This window comes from Taeniopygia guttata, chromosome 15, assembly GCF_048771995.1.
Source record: "Taeniopygia guttata chromosome 15, bTaeGut7.mat, whole genome shotgun sequence".
Classification (NCBI taxonomy): domain Eukaryota; kingdom Metazoa; phylum Chordata; class Aves; order Passeriformes; family Estrildidae; genus Taeniopygia; species Taeniopygia guttata.
In genome coordinates this window covers 2,455,958-2,477,774 of record NC_133040.1, presented here as the reverse complement: position 1 = coordinate 2,477,774, position 21,817 = coordinate 2,455,958, and the positions used below count along the sequence as shown (strand labels likewise).

Here is a 21,817-nt window from a genome sequence, read left to right as displayed (position 1 = left end):
CCGGGAGCACTACTCCCCGGTAGCGGCCCGGGCGCGCCCCGCACGGGCCCCGAGGGTGGCGGCCACGGCAGCCCCGGGTTCCCCGCGGCGGTGACCGGCCCGGAGCCCACCGGGCACAGCCGCGGCAGCTGCCCGGGCAGTGCCGGGGCCGCCCACGCCGCCCGCCCCGGTTCCGGCCGCCGCCGCCCCTCCCTCGGCCGGTGGGTTCCGGGTCGCACATGAAGGCGGAGGCGCCGCCGCCGCTCTCGGTAGGTGCTGCGGCGGGGGCGAGGGAGCGCGGGCCCCGGCCGGGCCGCCCGGCGCTCCCCTGCCGGCACCGGCGCTGCCGTTGCCCGGGGGGACCCCGCGTTGGGAGCGTGTCCCGGGCCGACCCCGGGCCGAGGCCGCGTCCCCCGCCCCGCTCGCCGCGGGGCTGCCGCGGGCACGGCGGGCACGGGAGGGAGCGGCCACGGCCGGAGCGGGGCCGGGGCTGCTGGCAGGGCAGCGTCTGCCGGCGGGGCGCCCCCCCGGCCCGGCAGCCCCAGCCCCGGCCCCGGCAGGCGGAGCGCGGCCCCGCGGAGCCGGGCAGGGCTGCCCGGGCTGCCCGCAGCGCAGGGCCGGGCCGGTGCTGCCATGGTGGGTGCAGCGCCTGCAAAGGCAGCGCCAGCCCGGCGAGAGAACGTGAAACCGCGCTTGACCTGCCTTTGACCTCTCCCTCAGGGCTGGGCTGGAGCCGGGCTGCCTCAGTCAGTGGTGTGCAGTTCCAGGTCACCTTCCCCCGCAGAGAAAACGGCTCGTTCTCTGTCACCCGTGAGAAATGGCTAAGCCATGGGTCAGAAACCACAGGCGCCTGCCAGAACAAAATTAATGTGGTGAATAATATGAAAAAAATCCAGTTCGTAAGAAACTGGAGCTGGAAAGTGCTGGAAGAGGTCCTTGCTCTCTTCCAGGTCATTTAAGTGTTGTGTTTGGCATAGAAATAATTACATCCTAATTTTTTTCCTCCTTGTTTTTTAGAATACTTAAAAAGTCATTATGTGATTTTAGTAATTCAATAAATCAGGTTCAAGTCTTGGCAGCTACCTGAGTTTCTCGAAATTCTTTGAGCAGATTGGCTAATTTATAAATTACACAAAAATTACACAGCAGAAAACATTAGAGTTCTATGAATGTGGATAAGTTGCAAATCTGCTACAGATTAGGTAAAACACACAAATTAGAAAGTTCATATTCTTTAGGTTGTAGTACTATTCACAGGAGGAAAAAATATTTTAAAATATACATTTATTTAAATATAGATATACTTCATGGTGGTGTTGTCATATACATTTTAAATGAGGTGTTTTATTCTGGATATGTCTTAGAAATAACTTGTAATGGGTTTTCAGGGGGTGGGGGAAAGGCAAAACCCCTCAGGTGTTTGCTGAAAGGAATGAATGCCAGCATTTGTGAGACAGCATCATTTGCAAAAGCAGTTTCCCAGGCCACACCTTTAGGTTTCCTCCCACTCTTCAAGTATTCTACTAATGCTAGAAACTGAAAATGGCTCAGAAAGTAAATTCAGAGTGTGTTTCTGCTTATTTCCATTAGTGATGTAAGGGAGGACTGTGTGTACAGACCAGGCAAAAGCACATTATCATTTGAGTGCTCAGAAATAATGCTGAGATATCATATTATATGTGCTCCTTTCTTTTTGTGGGGACCTCGGTCAAAAGGAGTTGTTTTGGTTGTTTCTTGTACTTGTAGAAGGTTCCTAAAATGGAGTATTTTAGAATATTTATTTTTGCACAGTTGTGAATGCATAGAGGGATTCTGAAAGAGTTCCTGACAAAAGCTTCTGCCTTCCCTTTTCCTTGAAAAAGCGTGAAACTGCCTTAAGTCTTATCCACACATAACATGAGCTCAATTGGCTTCAATGTAGCAAGTGCCCATTACAAATTATCACATAGTTGGTGAATTATTCTGCTATTTGCACTCCAGTTAGAATGAACAATAGTTTTGCTTTTCATTTTACATTGTTTGTGGCATCACATTTGTTTTCCCAACTATTTTGGCAGGCACCCAGCTGCCTCCCCTTTCTGACACTCCCTGACTGAGCTGATGTGTGCCTGTTGTCCTCTGCCCTGTTAAAGTCCTGGTCCATAGCCAGGTTCTGCCTGCAGGTCTGCAGCCCCCAGGCTCAGCAGAGCATTTTGCTCCTGTACCTTGTCTTGTCAGGCTTGCAGCTGAAGCCAGCTTTAAATCCTCATCCTTGTTACTCCCTAGGGAGAGATGAAGGTGTGGGCAGCCTTAGGGCACAAATTCCTCCAATGCATTAAGATTTTTAAGGGCTTAATGTGTTTGGATGCCAACCAGCACACCACACTGGTTGTTCTGTGTCAGGGAAAAGCTCTGGTGAATATGGCCTGCAAGAGGGGACGAGGAGGAACTGCATCATTTTTAACAGCAAAAGAAAAGTCATGCTGGGTGAGAGCAACTCCAGATATCACAGCAGGTAGGAGACAAGCCTGGCTGCAAGGCAGTTTTGACAGGAGAGACCCTGGGACACCTGACAAGCAGCTGTTGAATGGGATTTCTCCAGTGGGGTCCAGCTTCATACTGGGCTGTGGGTCATACAGCCAGTAGGTCATGTGAATTATTATTTCCCGCTCTGTTAAGCACTCATAATCCCAAAAAAACTGGAATACTATGCCCAGTTTTGAGCTCTCTACTGAAAGAAAAAGTTGAGAATTCAGTGGAGGAATCATACAGGGCAGGAGCACTTACGAGAAGATACAAGCACCTGCAAGGCCAGAATACTGGATTTTGTTGAGTACAGGGCAAAAATAAGGAGCCAGCTGACATTTTTAAGCTATCTAGTGGGCACAGGACAATGTAGAACCAAACTCTCCTTTGTAGTACCATGCCAGGGATGAGAGGCCAGTGACACAAATTGCAGGGGAAAAAATCACACAGCTAAAGAAGAAAACAAATCTGGTGGTTAAACAATCCATTTTCTGACTACTGACAAGGATGGAGATTTTGCACTTGACTAGACAAGGCTCTCCACATCTTGACCTGATTTTGAAGGTTTCCCTGCTCTGAGCAGATTGGACTAGATACCTCCCAAGTTTCTTTCCAGTCTGAAATATTCCACACTTCTAAGAAAGCAAGGGACCCCCACCAAGCTCAAGCCACCTGTCCATATGGCAGTAAGCTAAACAGATTTGGATACCCGACACCAGCAAGCTCGAGTTTATTTTGGGCACAGCTGATGCACAAGAAAATATCACTATCTGCGTAAAACACCTCTTTGTAGTGATGTAACTGACAGCCATGAGCTCTTGAATACAAAAATGTCTGAGTTTCCATAGAAACTAACTTGGTTAATCCTTCCTGCATCCAGCCATTTCTCTACAGTAGAGAATCAAAGCTGTCAGCACAACTTCACAAAAAGACACCCCCAAACCCACACATGCACCTGACATTAGGAGCACCTCTCTGACCTGGGTGCTGGTCGTACAAGGGGTGAACACTTGGCTAGGTATGTATCATACACACAACACCAGCAACAGATTTCAGCACTGTAAATTATCTATACCATGTTAAAGCACAGCATCCCTCACCAGAAAAGAGAGCTTGAGTTAGCTGTAATGGCAGCACAGGAGCACCATGTGTGACAATTGATCTGTGTTAAAAAATACCATTAGGACACACATTGCATTCTTCTCTACCTTATCTTATTTTGCCATACCTTTAACTTTTCCCTTCCCCTTTGCTTGTAGTGGAGTTACTCCATTCCTAGACCTTGTGTTCTTAAAAGGATCAGGATTTTCAGTGAGCACAAGAGCAACCAGCATACCAGTTTCTCACCATTTTGCCATTGATCAAACTACAGTGCATTCCCTAAATTCCTCCTGTCCCAGTGCCAGCTTCTGTAATCATAAGCCACATACCTTTATTATGAAAGCAAGCTGTTGATCAGAGAGAGGATTTTGTTTTAAAAAATTACCATGACTCCTTTCATGGGTAATTAATGAGTTATTTCAGTTGAGTAATCAGAAGCCTAAGACCTCTACTTTTCTTCATTCCAGTAATCTGCAGAAGCATGTTGTAGAATTTGAATACAAGACAACCACAGTGTTATCTGCAAGTCTCTGAGACATTGTAGCTTTCACTGTGTCCACAGCTTATTACCAGGGACCACTGGTGAGACAGTGAACTCTGTATTTAATACAGGAAAGAGAAGGAAGTACTCAAGTTCTTTTCTGCTCCCTCCATTGCAAGGCATGGCTGCCTTCTCTTGGTTCTCAGATGGAATCCAGACACAGAATGTAGAAGATTTCAGTCTACTGAAAAAGAGCAGTCTTGTATTTCTAGGTACCCCTGAGGGTTTTTCCATTTATGGGGGATTTTTCTACCTGTTGTAATTTTTTAAACTCCTTGATTCAAAGTGACCAAACAGTCAACATCTTTCTACACCTGCCTGCAGACATGCACATACAATTACTGATCCCATATATTTTCTTCTTTATGTACTGTAAACTTAGTTGTAATACCTTAAAATTAATCACTACATCAACCCATATCCTCTAAAAGACAAATACAAACAAGCGTAACTGCAGACTAAAATACATTGTGCAGCCAGCAAAGAAAATGTCTAGCCTGATTTTCTCTGCAATTTCAAAGTAGTCAGAACAAGGACTTTGCTGTTTCTGCAGACAACATCCCACAGCACATGAGACAATACTTCTCTTTGCTACTGTTAAAGAAACAGTTAACTCAAAGAATTCCTCCTCTTTTACACCTGCAGGGTTAGCTCTGCAGTACTCAGCCACTGAAGCCCACTGCTAACAGCTGATCAGTACTGAGAAACTTTCTCAAGAAGAGAAGGAAAAGAAAACATATTACTCAAATTTCTAAGAGCTTGTCTGTCACAGAGCTGTTTTCACAATAACAGAAATAAGAGAGCAGAGAGACCTCAGGTACATCCTACAAGCTGACCGTAGAGAAGCTCAGGATAGAGGAACAAACCTGTTCTGTCTTTCTATCCAGAACTGTCTTGTTTACATTACATTTAGGCAGCTTTGGGTTGGTTTTGGGTTTTTTAAAATAAACATTAGGCAAAATAGATTTTTAGGCAGCAACAAAGGCCAAAGCACACTAGTCAGACCACACAGTTTGAGAAGCAGGGTGCTGTGCTAACAACAATACCCCTCCTCAGCAATTTTGTAATCAGCATTTAGAACAATACCCAAAGAAATACACACAATGATCAATCAGCTCAGCGAGCACACTGCACTTAATCCAGAAAACTCAAATGCCAAATCCATCCCACTTCTCTTTCAAAGAAGCCCACAGCACAACCCCACTAACCCTGCCACAACAGCTGCTCTTGTACCTTCCTGCCCACCCGACCCCAGCTGCTCCTGGTGCAACTGTTCCAGAGCTGAGCACACTCAGCTGAGGGAATCCTGCTGGCCACATCCCCCACAGCCACCCCGTGGACCTCTTGGTCCACCCTTCTTCGTCTTACACCTCTTTTCTAACAGCTCCTGAAACTACCTAGGCAGGAGTTTAGAGGCTTTTGGCTCAAGGAAAACTTAACCACATCTGTCAGTCAGACTTTAATACTACAAATGTTCACCTTTAACTGTATAGACTAGGAGCAGTTCATTAGGATGATGTACAAGCATGAGTGACCACCCTGAGGGACAGTCCAGCTCACCAGTGACAGCTGAGGTACAGCCCAGGGGCAGGAATTGGAAACAGGAGGTCAGGTCTGCCAGAATTCAGAAAATAGAGCATAGCAAAAAAAATCTGTAGGTTCAGCTGTTCACCAGCCAAAAATCAGCTGTGGAGGATGGTTCAGCTGCACTCCCAGCATTTCTTCTTGACCACACTGGGTGGTCACAGCAGAGCTGGTTTGTTCAGCTCTTCATAATGGTTGTGGCATAATTGAAGTCTGTATCTACTCAAACTAAGTGTGAGATAAACTCCCTGCAGATCTCCAAGACAGCCCCCACTTGTCACTGAGAGCTACTCAGATACTAATGCTCATACTGGCTACAGAATCACTAAATAATTTATCATTTTAATGTATTTCTATTTTCTCTCTTTTACAATATCATTTAATCTTCCTGATTCCACTTACCACATTTGTGAGATCAGATCTCTTCTGGGTCTTTATTTGCTGAAAGCCTCATCCCCTTTCTGTTACCTTTTAAGATTATTCAGATAGAGAATATATTCTGAACAGTAACTATCCGCAGTTATTAAATAAAATTAAGTAAATAAAGGCTTGCATTATTATATGGGTTTCCCTCTCTACCCTGCATGTATCTGTCTCTGTAGCCTGCTTATCCTACAATACATTTGTTTGCTAACATTTATTACAGGGCTTCAGTGGCATGTGAAGTTTTATCTCTTACTTATCTTGCCTTGGCCTCTCTCCCACCAATGACTGCAGTATATGATAAAATTGTATCAAAGGTCATGATGTTTTCCCTAATCCTGAAAATGTCTTTGGATTCAGAAAATAGTTAATTTGTTGCTTTTACTTCTGCTTTTTGATACAGTGATTTTACTTCCATAGGGACTTTTGATACAGCTCTCTAAGAAGAGGAAAAGATGTAACCTGTTTTGGAGCTTTAACCACATTAAACCACATTAACAGTTAATCTTAATCAGTCCTTCATTTGGACCATATGTCGCCCTACTTTGGTTTTGCTGCATTTATTTTCTTTTAGTGAAATGGGAAATTTCTGATCAACATCATGTAACACTCACTGTTTCACTTGCCGTTCTTAGTACATTATTTCCCTTGCCTCAATCCATCACTCTTAGTATTCCCCAGGAGCAAATGCAATGATACACTAATGTTTTGTCTGCTTTCATTTGATTTCTAGGAAAAGCATCAACCTGTCATGCAAAATAACCCATTACTCATCTCTTCAGCTGATGATGGATAGTTTTCCCTCTCTAATCGACCTGAGTGCTCCCCAGAAGGCTGTCTTGTCAGAGCTCCTTTTCTGAGCTGCTGCCTTGGTTTTGCTGCCAAAGAGCAGATAAACATTAATACACTTTCCCTTTTTTTTTTTTCCATCCCATTCACCATGCAACACCACCTTCCTTTTGTTTTGGGCAGTGTAGGGTAACTTCCTCAGGCAGAGCAATAAACATTTTCATATTTCTTGGTATCATCTGGGTAGCTCCTTCCTTGCTGCCCATACCCAGAATACCTGCAGTGTTTTGAGATCTTCAGTGCTGCCTTCACTGTCTATGGCTGGCACAATAAAACAATGGTTCCATTTCTTCACTGTTTGTTTGGATTTGCTGGGTTTGTTCTCTTTTGCTTTCCTGACTGCTGCTAAGCCCTTGTGACTATCCCTTGTGGCACTAAGCTATTTCCCAGGCTGCTGAGGAGAGGATCTTCTGAATGTGTTAGCAGCCGTATCAGCTCACTTACTTCCTCTTGCTAATGGGGCCTCTTTTTTAAATGCGTGCTGACAATTGGATAGAGTCTATAAGCTCTGGCTGCTACAGCTTCTGACATTGCTCAAAGACAATGGACAGGGTAAATTACAGGATGGTAGAAGAGGACTCATGAGATTTTGATTGCTTAACCATAGGCATGAAACACAATCACTTGCAGATAGCTTTTTACAGGTGTTTCCCCATGTGCCATAGGGGACCTTCCCAGTGTGTTAGTGGCAGCCCTAGAAAAAGGTACAGGATAGCCTTGGACAGTGCCCATTCTGGAGGAAATACCTCCTCTCTGCAGGGAGTCACAGGGAAGTGGAAAGTAGTTGCTTGTGGAAAGTGGAAAGTAATGCTAGCTTGAAATTGTCAAAATAAAGAAACTCACTTTGAAGCTTGCAATTTTGTACAGTATTTTGCACAATTAAGGTTGGAAATGTGCTTAGCTACAGAAAATGCAAAAAGTAAACACAGGGAGAAAGAGAAGAGAGGAGATTCTATAGTAAAATATTAAGAGAAAGATGGAAGGTGCAGTTTATATTGCAGAAAGGTTACCTGAGAATACCAGGCAATTTGGAATTTGGCAAAATTTTGGTCCAATTTTTGTTGCAGATGATGCAGAAATACAAAAGAAACAAAGGGGTTTGGTAATGGATTGGGAAGTGAAACTCTTGCTAAGAAAAAAAAAATACTCATGTGACACATACCCTGATATTGGTCTGAAAACCCAGAATACCTGGTTTTGGAAAAACTTATTCTACAACTTTGGTGTGCTGATGTCCATCTGTGTGTTTTCAGTATAATTTGGAATAATTTGTTCAGGACAGGACTGTCTCTCCATTGACTGAAGAGTTGCTTTATTTTCCATGACAGGCAAGGGTTCATTTGTAAAGCAAAATGCACAAACCTTTGCTGATTCTGTTGTCTCACAGATTTCATTCTGCTGCAGCTGGTGGCTGAGCACTTCTGCCTGGGATGGCGGAGGATCAGGAGCTGACTCAGGCACACAAAGCTGCACTGGAGCCCTCGGTGCAGCAGCGCAGCAGCAACACGTACCGCAGCGCGGAGCACTCGCAGGCCCTGCTCAGCGGGCTGGTGTCTCTCCGGGACAGCAGCATCCTCTTCGATGTGGTGCTGGTGGTGGAAGACAAACCCATCGAGGCTCATCGCATCCTTCTGGCCGCCTCCTGTGACTACTTCAGGTATGCTGCAGCAACAGGCACGTGGCTGCCTGTTAGAGCTGTGACATCCAGATCTTCTGTCTCTGAATCTAAAATCAGACCCATAAGATGGAGCTGAGGCTGTTTCAAAATACTAACCATGGCTTAGTCATCTCTCTGTTATTTCTCTGCAGAAATAAAGCTCTTGTTCCTGCACGCTGAGCTTGCCTCCACTAAATTCACTTGGTACTTGGAAGTTTATAAAGAGGAGAGACTATCTGAACTGGTGTCTTCTGCTTAAGTGCACTCTAAGTGGCTTTTAACATATCCTTAGCATTGTAAGACTTTGCCCACGGTGCTGATATTTCATAATACACAAAAACTCACTTGAGGTGGGTCACTGTTGTGTGCCTATAGGGTGACTCACTGGCCATTAAACCAGGAAGTCTCCAGTCAATTTGATTAGCAGTTCCTTTGTTTTCATAAAGCAAACACCCAAGTCAATCCAGACAAACTTCTAACTGAAGGAAGGACTGCTCTACCTTGGAAAAAAATCCTCACTATCCCGAGTTGCTCTGTGTTTCCTCTTCCCCACACCCAGAGTATCTGCCTTTGACCATAGACTACCCATATACTGGGTCTGTATTTAAGTCCTTCACCTATGAACTGCGCCTTCTAGGTTGCCCCTACTGTTTTCCTGCACAATGAAGTGTTACTTCCTTAGGTCCTAAAGGCTTGTACTCTTAACTTAGAGAAGAGGTAATCACGTAAAAGTGTCTAGCTAGGTTTTTGTATTTCCAAATATTTTTTATGTTCCCAGGACAATGTGAAAATAGCTTCAATGCAAATCTGCCATAGTGTGTACCATTGTCTGTTTTGCAGAGGAATGTTTGCAGGAGGATTGAGAGAGATGGAACAAGAAGAAGTTCATATTCATGGCATATCCTACAATGCAATGTGTAAAATCTTGAACTTCATTTACACTTCTGAGCTGGAACTCAGTGTGAACAGTGTACAGGAAACCTTAGCTGCAGCCTGTCAGCTTCAGGTGAGGTACTGGGAAATGTGACAGAAAAGAAACAAGAAACAAAAGCAATGATGAAAGAAACAGAAAACATGGATATCTGGTTAGAGGGAGGGTTAAGAGGTGAGCAGGAGCATGGGCATGATAAGGATTTCTGGGATGCTGTATCCACTGGAATTAACTGTGGAAGAGTAGGAACAATTAATGAGTCCTTGCACATCTCATTTGTGCCAATGGTTTCATTAGTTAAAACATTACCCATTTAATCTAGAGGAGTATTTTATATAGCATTCCCTTTCCCTGATCTGTTTGTGAAAGCTTCCCTGAAACAGAATATCCCTGGCCTATGGTAAAGAATAGGGTTTGCTGTTCAGAAATTGTGCTGCTCAAGGTGGGTCCACAGGCATGTGACCTCTCCTGACCCCATCACTACAGGAAATCCTGCCACTATGGTTTGCACTAAGTGCAGGGTTCATGTGCTTTTAAGACAAGATTTTTTTCTTTAATTTCCCCTGCAGCTAACTGCTGCACAAGGCTTTGGTACTGAATCCTAAACTTTGTGAGTGCTTGCTTTGGTTGGTTTTTACACAATTTGTTAGCAGAGGGGCTCCTGGACAGCAGTTAGTTCTTTGTTCCTCCTGCCAGATACAGCTTCAAATTGTGTTCAGAAGACAATACTAAATATTCATTTTCCTTTCCAATGGCATCCTATGCTCTTGAGTGATATATTTGTTACAGATCTTTGATATAGTATGTCTATAGTGCTCTGAAAAAAACAAGCACAGAGTGACTGTAATCGCCATGTCCTCTGTGTCTGTTCTCCTGGCAGCTCCCAGGCAGGCTGCAGAACAGGCAGTGCCCTATGTCCCACATGGCTTGGAAGGCACATTCCTGCTGCACCTGAAGCCAAGCTTAGTCTTGCAGTAGAGCGTGGCTAGAAGAGCTGTATTGTATTCATCCACATGCCCATGCTGAGTTCTCTTTCTCTGGGGAAAGGTGAATAGGGCACAAGTGGTGGTCAGACTGTGAGGAGAGCAGCCATTGCGTGGACAATTTCCTCATAGTCCTCCCAGGCTTCAGTCCCCTGTCTCTCAAGTGTGGGGCAGGTGGTGTCTGAAATGAAAAACCTCTCTCTCTTGCAGATTCCAGAAGTCATAAAGTTCTGTTGTGATTTCCTCATGTCCTGGGTAGACGAAGAGAACATCCTTGACGTGTACAGACTAGCTGACCACTATGACTTAAAGCATTTGAGTGAGCAGCTGGACTCCTACATTTTGAAGAACTTCACAGCTTTCTCAAGGACACAAGTGTACCGACAGCTACCCCTGCAGAAGGTCTACTCCCTTCTCAGCAGCAACCGTTTGGAGGTTAACTATGAGTTTGAAGTTTATGATGGAGCACTTTTTTATCATTATTCTCCAGAGGAACTGGAGACAGATCAGATCTCCCTGATGGAGCCCCTTAAGCTACTTGAGACAGTTCGTTTTCCTCTGATGGAACCCCAGATCCTGCAAAGGCTTCATGACAAATTAAGTCCATGTCCTTTAAAAGATACAGTTGCAGATGCATTAATGTACCACAAGAATGAATGTCTTCAGCCAATGCTTCAGAGTTCCCAGACACAGCTGAGATCAGAATTTCAATGTGTAGTGGGATTTGGAGGGATGCATTCTACTCCATCCATTGTTCTCAGTGATCAAGCCAAGTATCTGAACCCCTTGTTGGGGGAGTGGAGGCACTTTACAGCTGCACTAGCTCCCAGAATGTCCAACCAAGGGATTGCTGTTCTCAATAATTTTGTGTATTTAATTGGTGGAGACAACAATGTAAGTGGTTTTCGAGCAGAGTCAAGGTGTTGGAGGTAAGATAAGGATAATCCTGCTATTAATTTTATTGCCACTCTGTTGCCCATTTCTGAGTCTGTAAGCCAGTAGACAGTCAGTACACTTGCCAGCCAAAAGATTAGGAACTGAGCAGGAGCCTCACTGAAAGAAAACACAAGAAATGAGCTGCATAGTAACAGGAAGCTCCCAGCAGAGCTATGAGACAAAGCTAAGCCTGACAGTGTAGAAACAGCTACTCATTCAAGAGTATTACTCGTGCTTCTTTCTGCCTTGTTGGAGGAGGGAAGTATTAAAGGTGTGGGAAGCATTAATGAGCCGGAACTCTAGGCTGTCTAGATGTTCTCTAACTGGCATTTTCTGGAAGTCTTTTATATGTAGTTTTTGTCCCAATACAAAAGGATTTTAAATAAAATGCTATTACCAACAGATTTTCAAAAATCCGTGTGTACAATAGCAGCATTCCAGAGTCCTTTTATATTTCTGTGTGACAGGAGGAAGGATCAGGTTTAGACCTTCATGCCCATTACATTACAAAAACAGATATATACCCTTCTGTCTTTAAATTGTGCTCATTTTTACAAGTCTTAGCTGAGTTTTTGTTATTTTATGGCATGCATAGTTTCAATTCTCAACCAGTTTTCTGTGTAAGTAAAATTTCCAGATGAGAGAGATAGTTTGACTTGAAAGTGAATAATGAGATTCACTTTGAGCAGCAGATATTTGGGGAAAGGAATCAAAGAACCCGCTGTATATTTATGCCCTTCTTATATTCTTGAAGATCCCGATTCAGTCTTTTTGCTATTTTTAGACTGTGTTACCTTGTAAAATGGCTTTGTGCAAACAGAGATTGTGATGTGTAACCCAACAGCAGTGTACAAGATAATGGAAAACCTAGGCTTTGATAGCACGATCATGTCAGCTAAAGTACATCTCCTATAAATAGAATAAAACAACTTTGCTAATAATAAAATGCTGAGAAGGCCAAATTTCACATCATTTAGAGATGAGCTGAATTTCAGCTGAAGACAGTGCAGTAACCCACATCCGTGGAGCTGTCTGGTATTCCAGCAGTGATTCTGCAGCTGCAGGAATAACTTCCTTTGATCCCATTCTTTTACAAGGTATGACCCACGACACAACAGATGGTTCCAGATCCAGTCCCTGCAGCAAGAGCACGCTGACCTCAGTGTTTGTGTCGTGGACAACTATATTTATGCCGTCGCAGGCCGAGATTACCATGAAGACCTGAGGGAAGTGGAGAGGTATGACCCTAAAACCAACACTTGGGAATATGTGACACCTCTGAAGAAGGAGGTAAGGAGTGTATTAGCCACACACTCTACCACAGTTCCCCAATTCCTGATTTAATCTTGCTAGATGTTTTTCTCAGGTGTAACTTTTAATTTGCTGATAATCAAATGGGAAGCAGTAAATGCTGTATATGCAAATAAATGGATGACAAGAAAATGAAATGATAGTATATGTAAATTACATTTCCCAGTTAAATGCTTCTTTTTCCTGTTTCTTGTTGATTTTGCCTGCACCTTTATTGTGTTAATCCTTAAAACTATTAATAAAGCAAATAATAAATGCGTGTCAGTGCTGAAAATACAAAAAGCCTGAATTGAGTGCTACTAAGTAGAGTAAATTGCATTCCTGATAACACTGCTTGTATAAGAAAAATCACCAATAAAAAGGCTTCCAAGTAGATGAGGGAGTAAAGTTATAGTATGAATGATCTAATCAAGGAACAATAAAGACAGAGAATGCTGCAGTTCTAAAAGTTTTAGAAATTCTAGTGTGTTTTATTCAGAAATTTGCAATTATATCTTAGAAAGAACTGTCCATAACAAAATCCTTTCTGCTTTTGATCTCCGCATAACTCATGAACAATGTCACTCCCTTCATGTCCATTCCCTGCTTCAAAACTGGGAGAAATACATAAATCCAGAGCTCAACCTCTTGCTTTGCCACCGGTGTGGTGGTGCAGGTGTACGCCCACGCGGGAGCGGCGCTGGATGGGAAGATGTACATCACGTGTGGGAGGAGAGGAGAGGACTACCTGAAGGAGCTGCAGTGCTATGACCCAAGGACTGACCGCTGGGATGTCCTGGCAGACGGGCCAGTGAGGCGGGCGTGGCACGGGATGGCTGCGCTGCTGGGAAAGCTCTACGTCATCGGGGGGAGCAACAACGACTCTGGCTACAGGAGGGACGTTCACCAGGTGAGACCACGTCACACCTGTGTCTTTTCTTGGCTGCTCATGGATGCTGGCACTTAGATGTAATATCGTTCTTCTACTAAGTATGCAAATAAAACTGCTCTGCAGTGGCTGCTGGATGAGCTCTCCCCCACTCACCTGCAGAACTGGCAATGATTTATTTACTGTTGTCTGTCTTGAACACTTTGTCTCACCCACAAAGCATTAAAGCTCTAGCACTTGGAATTCTTTTCAATTTTAAAACATCTCTGATGGATAACTTCATTGGCATGCACATGCCTAGTAAGCAGCACATCAGTTAAAAGCTAGGGACTTCTTACAATAAGAGGGAAGTTGGACTGGACAAACACAGGTCGAGCCAATATGGTTAATGCTACGTTCTCCATTTATTGTCTATAAGATGGCAGTTTATATACACTTCAATATAGTTTACAAATTGTGAGCACACTATCATTGGTCAGCAAACATTGTTTGTCCCCATCTCAAGGTGGCCAGAGTTCCACACTGCAGCTCTACACCAATTCACACCCAGAAAACCTATTAACACCGTGGTTACCTTAAAGTAATTTCTAAATGTGCAACAACTATTTTCTTACTACGTCAAAGGCTTCAAAGGCCCCACCAAAGCTGATTATCTGAGGCCTAGACTGGGGGTAGCTCAACCCTTACTCCAAATACAAATGATGTCCTCTCTCTCTCAGAAATCCTGCAACATCAGTTAAATTTACTGTCTTTACATGCATTTTTTCTAAGTAGAGAACTTTTGAATTACCAATGTATAATTGCAGGGCAGAGCTGTTAAGGATATGTTGGATGGCAGTTGTATAATGCAATTAAAATGTACAGTATCTGATGATAAGGGACCTCTGGAGAGAATTCTCTTGAACCTTATTCCAGCTTCCAGAACTGCTGGAGACTTGAAAAGAAGACACAAAAAGTAACTGCTTTTATAGAGCCAGTGGAGATGGCAGAATTAAATCTAGCTGAAGAGTGTGTCTGAATGATAAGAAGGTGCCTACAAAAGAAAGCAGTTAGCCAAGTAGGGACCCAGTGAAATCTGAAGCTCTTCAACATATGGCACAGACACAGCTTAGGAGATTTGTCATATTTGTATGTTCCAGCATTTCTTCTCTAATGCAAACAGGTGAATTATGTCTGGGCTTATATTAGCATGTGTCCCCATCTCTTTCACTTTTGTATACATTTTTGGAATGACATACAGCTGTTACTCCAGCAGCAGGGTCACAACATGTGATTTCAAAGCTATGTAGTACCTGTGCACAATTTTCTGCTGAGCACTGTACTTGTATGAGTTATTCATATGCTGTCTCTATTATCAACACACTGTCAAAAGACTGATGATATTCCTCCCTAAATAGTTTACGTTATGGCCAGGCTCTGTCACTAGGATACAAGTGCAGCTTTGCCTTCTCTCTTTTCTTTTTTGTTCTACAGGTTGCCTGCTATAAGCCAAGCACTGATCAGTGGACAAATGTATGTCCACTTCCTGCAGGGCACGGAGAGCCAGGCATCGCGGTCTTGGACAACAGGATTTATGTCTTGGGAGGCAGATCCCACAACAGGGGGATCCGCATGGACTACGTCCACATTTACGATGCAGAGAGAGACTGTTGGGAGGAAGGACCCCAGCTGGAGGATGACATTTCTGGGATGGCTGCCTGTGTCCTCACGTTGCCCAGGGCTATTTTAATGGAAACAGAGAAGTGGCTCTCAGAATGGCATGCAGACCGAATGAAGCATCATCTTGACTTTCCATCAGAAGTTATGAGCGTATCAGACTGGGAGGAATTTGACAACTCAAGTGAAGATTAGAAAACTTTAATTTTTTTTCTTTTTTTTTTTCTTCTTGCCGGTGGATGAAGAAATTAAGGCTTGGGGAAAGTACTTGAGAGATTTTATATGTCTTTCTTATATCATAAAAGTATTTAAAGGTTTTAAAAATAAGTGTTCCGCACAAAATGCCATTCACAGTCAATATCTACCCATCTGCAAGTGTCCTGCAACAAAATGCACTTACAGTCAGTACCTGCCCACTTGCCAGAAAGCAGTGTTTTTAAAGTAACCACACAACTGCCATTTCCCCCAGTTGTATAGAGGTTCTTGTACTGTGAAGGAGGCTTTTCTCAGCCTTCAGCATGGACAGAAAAAAAAGCACAGAAGGCTCAGCTTGACTAGCTTCTTTCCTTCCAGCTTTTAGCTCAAAATAGCTTCTTGAGATTTTTTTTTTTTCCTTTTCTTTTGGGTAATAGAACTTCCTAGCCAGCTTAATACAGGAAGGTAACACCTAGTGGTGCCCTCCTGTGCCAGGTGTCAGACAGCTTGATTAGTTTTTCAGCAAGAGTGAACATAAAGAAACAGGAACAGTAGCAGGAAAGTCTGAACCTTCATCTCATCTGGGCATGCAGCCATCCTTGTAACTGGCTGAGAGTCTGTGAACTGACACCCACTCCTGAACTTCTATACTGCAAGTTCTGTCAACACAGTGGAAAGAAGATTTCTAGAAAAATCTCTCTGTACAGAATGTGGTAATCTCATCATTCCACTGTCAGACACATTTGTTCTCAACCATAAATTAATAAATTCTTGTCAGAACTTTTTAAACTGCTGTCTCTGTTTTATTAACAGTGATGTGGCGGCTGAAAGTGTCATTATATCCTACAGCAGGATTGGCAAAGTTACTCCAATTTTTTTTCATTCTTTTATTATATGTTTTAGAAGAGAATAAAGAAAACAGAGATTGGTTTGCCACAGCAAAATAAAAAAATAGTGAGATAACAAGAAGTATGGAAGATTACACTGGTCCAAGACTCTGCAGTAGCTGAACTAATGCCAGGAACTACAGCTGAGAAAGATAAGGCACAGTAAATCCTTCCTTCATGGGGCTTTTAAACAATTGGTTTCTGACTCCCATCTTGCTTAACATTAGGTTAGAAGCTGATATAAATTCTGAACCAGTGTGATACTGAACACTGTGAGATCCTTCCTCTTGGAGGGGTGGAGTAATCAGTGCACCAGAAAATCCTGAAAAACCCCCAAAAGCTTTTAAATCTTAGAGCGATACTGGGGTTGCAGAAAGGCAAAACCGGTGACAATCAGAATGAAATGGGACTAGGCAAGTGTCATCACATTGTGACACACACTGCACATGGATGTGCTACTTCAGAGAAATGCAGTAAGTTCCTGGATATTCCCCCTGCTTGGGGGTATTCTATTTATGGAAGCAAAGACTATTTCAAAACAGACCTAAACTACTCTGCTTTAGTAGACTGGGCTTCTGGAAAAGATTCAAGGGTATTTGCATTATTTGCATTAAACTTATTTGTTTAAATAAGTTGAATAGCTTTTTATTGTTAAGAGGGGCATTTGTTGGACTCTATGCTTCAGCACTGTCAGTTTTCACCTCCATCCCTGAACCTTTGCCAATGGGCAAATAAAACAAAAGTCCTGGTAACTGCAGGAAACCCTGATTATGAGCTTTTTCAGAAAATACTTTTTTGATAGTGAATCTGGACTTCACACAGGGTCTGGAAATGCAGACTTTATTACACTGAAATATTAGAGACTAATAAATATTCCTTTTTTGCCTACAGAGTTACTTGTCATGTGTAGGAATTAAATGTAGCCTTCAGATGTAAGGACATACCTCTCTGACCTGGGAGTCACTAGAACCACTCCCTCCAGACTGTAGGTGGCAATTTGTTTCATCTGCAAACAAATGGTTAAAATGATTATTTCTGACATCTAACTCAGTGCAGCGCATTTTCCATTTTAACCAGCCCCTGTAGACAGACCAGTGATGCCCTGTATTATACAAAGACACAGGGTTATTTTTGTTATTTAGATGAAACCTTACTTAGCCTCTTTAACAATGGAAAAAGAATTAATCATTCTTTGTCTATCTCCTTTTCCTATGTGTACCACTAGAGGGTATTACTCACTGTTACAAATAACCAACCTGAGAGGCTAATTCTTAGATTACATAGGAGAATAGAAGACATTCATGAGTAATTAATGAGCCAAAGAAACATCTTGAGAAAACTTTGGGGGGGGGGGGGGTGTTCCAGCTTCTACCCTGTCACTCCTTCTGTGTGTGAATACTGATTCTAGAGAGCTCATCCACTATTCCATTTATCAGCATATGCTATTTTGTGATTGCATTATTCACTAAATATTGCAGTTGGATGCTCTGAAAAGCTAATGTATATAAGGCTTAGAATGCAGTTGCAAGGAAATTACTTAAAGCAGATGATCATCTACCTTAGCATTACATTATTTTTTCTCTTGTTTTTACTTATTTGAGTGAGATATATATTTGGTATAATAACCCTAAGTTACTTGAACTAACCCTAAGAGCAGGTAATACTTGATAAAAAAATAACTTTTTGCTTTCGGCCCCAAAATTTCTTTACATCTGAGGACAATGTGACTGTTGAAAGTTACAGTATACACTATCTTACTTGCATGTATTTCATTTAGGTAAAAAACCATGGAGTTTAGCTCAAACCATCCTAATAATTTTTTAGCAGTAGCTCACTTTAGGCCAGCATGTCCTTTTTTCAAACTAGCACACAGCCTAAATAATAATAAAATTGCTTTGCTTTAAAAATGTCAATTTTCTTTTACTCAGCAAACATAAATTACTTCTTGTTTACTACCATTACCTATAGAAACAAATTGCAGGAAAGATTACAGGTTGATACACAGAGCTGTAATTATTATTGATTCGTTTTCCTATCAAGAATGATGCTTCAGGAACTGAACTTTCACAAGCCCACTTAAGCTTTATTACCTCAAAAGAAACATGTACTCATAGGGATTTCCAGCTGATTCTGGGTTTTTTTAATATATATATATAACTTCTCTGGTGTCCTAAATATGTCAATCTTGTATCTGATAGTAAAAGGCTTTTTTTTTTTTTTTTTTTTTTTTTTTTTTTTTTTTTTTTTTTTTACAGTAAGCTCCCTGAGCTAGTATAAAACAAGACATTGTGGACAGATGGACAATGATCTAAGAAAGCTGTAAGTTATTTCTGGTCTGTGAGAGAACAATCAAACAGCTCTTCCAGAAATGAGTGATCAAAATACCAACACTTAAACTGCTGATACATTAGGAAGTCCAGAAGAATAGTAATTAGCTTTCTTGATGATCTATTTTCCTATTTCCTGCCAGCACAGAGGTAAAGCTGTACAGGCATATTTGCCAGATTTGTAATTAGTGGACTTGTATCCTGAAATATTTCAGGCTTCCATTTTCCATATTTGCAGAAATTATTGTGATTGCTTCAGTTTTGTTTCATAACTGCTTTCACTACTGTATTTCTTCTCCAGCTGTCTACTTCCAAATCCAACATATCCTTTCCCATTTTCCTCATAGTTCAAATTAGGGTCATTAATTTTGTATTGGAAGCATACCCAGTACTTGATTTGAAACAAAATAAGGACTCTTATTCTGTACCCTTGACAGAAATGTACTTCTTACTTAGGGATGAGCCACATGTACAATTTATTTGGCACTCAGCCCAATTGATGGGATCTGGTGAAAGGAAGAAGCTTCTGGTGAAAAGGAAGAAGGAACAGCTGGCACAGGGAAAGAGGTACAGGGCCTTCTCAAGGGAATATTCTGCCAGCTGAGGTTTTGTTTCATGGGCAGCTGATGCACTTTTGAGCTCCCCACTGCATTAAAACTGGTCATGCTCAGCTGCCAACAGGTAAAGTCAAAAAGCATAAAGGTATTTATATGTACTAAAAAGATAAAGTGGTACCAGACATTCATCCATTCTTCCTAAACCAAATGCATTGGTAGGGATGTAATACACCTGAGATGATTGTCTGTAGTCTAGGAAGTTGAAGCCCAGTCTTATCAGAAAGCCTTAATGATGAACAAGTTAACTTTTTCTCATATGGAAGATATGAGATGAGATATCGCTCATATGTGGGATCTTTTACCTAAAATACCTGGTTTAGTTTAACCCCAGTTACTAAAACAGAGGGAATTACTTGAAGGATGCACAGAACCTGCACATATACAAGTTCAGAACATCTAATTTGAAAGTTCATTCAAACTGAAAACCTCTCCATGCCTTAGAATCCTCTCTGGATGGGAAGGTGGAAGTGTTGGTTCTTCAGCAGCAGTCCAGCCCCATGCAGTACTGCACAAAAACTGGTTTATAATTAATACTACTTATTTCTGACATGGTCAAACTCTTTTGAGATTCTAGTATTATCTGTAAAAAATAGAGGCAAAATCACTATGCATATTTGATTTTTATTTTAACAAAAATTGTAATTCAACAAAATGAAGCCACAGGAATTTTTATTTCCTTTTTATATACTATGAGTTACTAAATGTGCTGCTAACTTACACCTTTTGTAATTATTTTAAATGTTATTTAGTATATTATTGCAAGTCCAAGTGCTATTTTTTAATCTGTATTTTGGCCATGGTCAAACAGAAAACAAGCCAGATCTGTTCAAACTACACAAGAAAACATCATAACCTTCATATTCTATTTTAGCCTGTCTACAACTGTTTAAAACTGGCTGTTACTGGCAGAGTAAGAGTAACTTAAACCAGGAGGAATGGATCAGAGGTATAGCTACTAAGTAAGCTTTCCTAGTAATGGACAAAATTTTTTTGCACAGATGTGAATTTTCAGATGTAATTATTCATCTCTAGGTCACTGTTTTGCTGTACATGACTAACAGCTGTTGTTTTCCACCCAGGAGATGGCTGTATGTCAGCAGCTGGTAAAACGATACCTGCTCATGGATTCAGGGGCTGCTTTAAGATCCTTTCATCTCAATGATGAGACTTTTCCTGGATGGTTTTGTCTAAAACATGACACTGGAGAAGTCTTCCATTTTAGATGATCTGAACTCTGCTAAATGTCTGCAGAGACACAGCCCATATGTTACAATCCAGACACCTCAGTTGGCACTGGTTGCCAATGTAGGATGAGGAACAAAGGAAAAATATGACTGTGTAATGACTACATTTTTGGAAAAGTCAGAGCATGAAAAAAAGACAGCAAAGCTGGAATAACACTGCACAATAGTCCAGCTAAGTGCTTCAAGACAGATAAATCTATTTCTCATTTGAACTGGCTTTTTTTTTTTTTTTTTTTCAAGCGCTGCTTCGTTTCACATTGCCAGCCCTGAAGCAAAATGAATTTAAAAAGCACAAATTAAACGAAGTCACAAGGCTGAGCTAAAATCACACCGTTCGCAGAGGTTTCTAGCACCTCCGGGGAGGCAGCGCAGTTATTCTGTCAGTTATTCTGTCCCGCCCTGGCCCAGTGCGGCTGGACGGGCCGAATGGCGCTGCCGGCCCCCGGGACGTGAGTCACGGCTCGGTGCCTGTCTGGGCTCTCGGCGCCAACATCCCTCTCAAATTCAAACAGCTCATCCGCACCGTGTGCCAAGCGCTGCCCCCGAGCCCTGCCGAGTCCTTTCCGGGCCTTCCTTCCTCCTCAGCGGCCGCCACACCATCTTCCCTCCCGCCCGGGCCAGGCTGCGCTTTGACCCCGTTATCTGGGAACAAAGCTGCGAAGAGGCAGGAAACGGCCCCTTAGAGCACGTAGGAAATTATCTCGAGATCAGAGATGATTATCACAGCGGGCCGTTTTGTTCCTTAAAAGAAAATTAATTAACTAGTAAAAACCAGCAAAACCTCAGGAGAGGTGGTGTATGTCTGCAAACCGCCTGGGGTCAGGGTGCTGGCAGCCCTCGGATCCGGGAGCAGCGAGAGCAGCCCGAGGCAGTCCCGGGAGCAAAGCCGAGGGCTGGGCGGCACCGAGCAGGGAGAACGTGCCGAGAGGGATGGGGGGAAGATGGAGGGTCCCCCTCAGACACCTGAAGGCCAAGGGCTGGGGAGTTTCTGGGGGGTGACCCGCGTCAAAGCGCGCCTGCAGCACTGAGGGAGCCCTGCCCTGTGAGGGGATGCGGTCACCCCCGCCTCACTCACCGCACCGAGCGGGGGTGCACCGAGGACGGCTTGAGTGACTCTCGCGGAGGAACGGGGAAGGCGCGGCTCTGCCGCTCCCCGGGGCGCCAGGACGGGGCTCCGGGGCACGAACCCCCGCCCGGCCCCTGAGGCGGGCGCGGCCCCGCGC

The 21,817-nt window shown here is 43.0% G+C and overlaps 1 protein-coding gene and 1 long non-coding RNA gene across 3 annotated transcripts; one reads left to right on the top strand and one right to left on the bottom strand.

Annotated features, from left to right (window-relative positions):
* Nucleotides 1–93: 93 nt before the first annotated feature.
* On the top strand, nt 94–16,308 carry KLHL22 (kelch like family member 22). 2 transcript variants are annotated; one of them, XM_030285641.4, is made up of 7 exons: nt 94–248; nt 8,387–8,639; nt 9,480–9,645; nt 10,764–11,482; nt 12,587–12,779; nt 13,456–13,689; nt 15,142–16,308. In XM_030285641.4, exons 2-7 carry the CDS (start codon nt 8,413–8,415, stop codon nt 15,517–15,519), a joined length of 1,917 nt encoding a protein of 638 aa, XP_030141501.1. In that variant the 5' UTR covers nt 94–248; nt 8,387–8,412; the 3' UTR covers nt 15,520–16,308. The 2 variants fall into 2 exon arrangements, with proteins under 2 accessions (XP_030141501.1, XP_030141500.1); XM_030285640.4 differs by having other exon boundaries at nt 96–248; nt 8,370–8,639.
* On the bottom strand, nt 15,554–21,812 carry LOC140685149 (uncharacterized). Its single transcript, XR_012058410.1, has 2 exons — nt 20,466–21,812; nt 15,554–17,412 (listed from the first exon to the last, which is right to left on the bottom strand). It is a non-coding gene; the product is annotated as an uncharacterized lncRNA (long non-coding RNA).
* Nucleotides 21,813–21,817: the final 5 nt, after the last annotated feature.

Bases quoted from the DNA above. Each gene is read 5' to 3' on its own strand.
- KLHL22 (XM_030285641.4), top strand. From the start codon at position 8,413: ATGGCGGAGGATCAGGAGCTGACTCAGGCACACAAAGCTGCACTGGAG. The intron at 9,646-10,763 runs GTGAGGTACTGG...TCTCTCTTGCAG, and splicing joins CTGCAGCCTGTCAGCTTCAG to ATTCCAGAAGTCATAAAGTT. The intron at 12,780-13,455 runs GTAAGGAGTGTA...GTGGTGGTGCAG, and splicing joins TGACACCTCTGAAGAAGGAG to GTGTACGCCCACGCGGGAGC.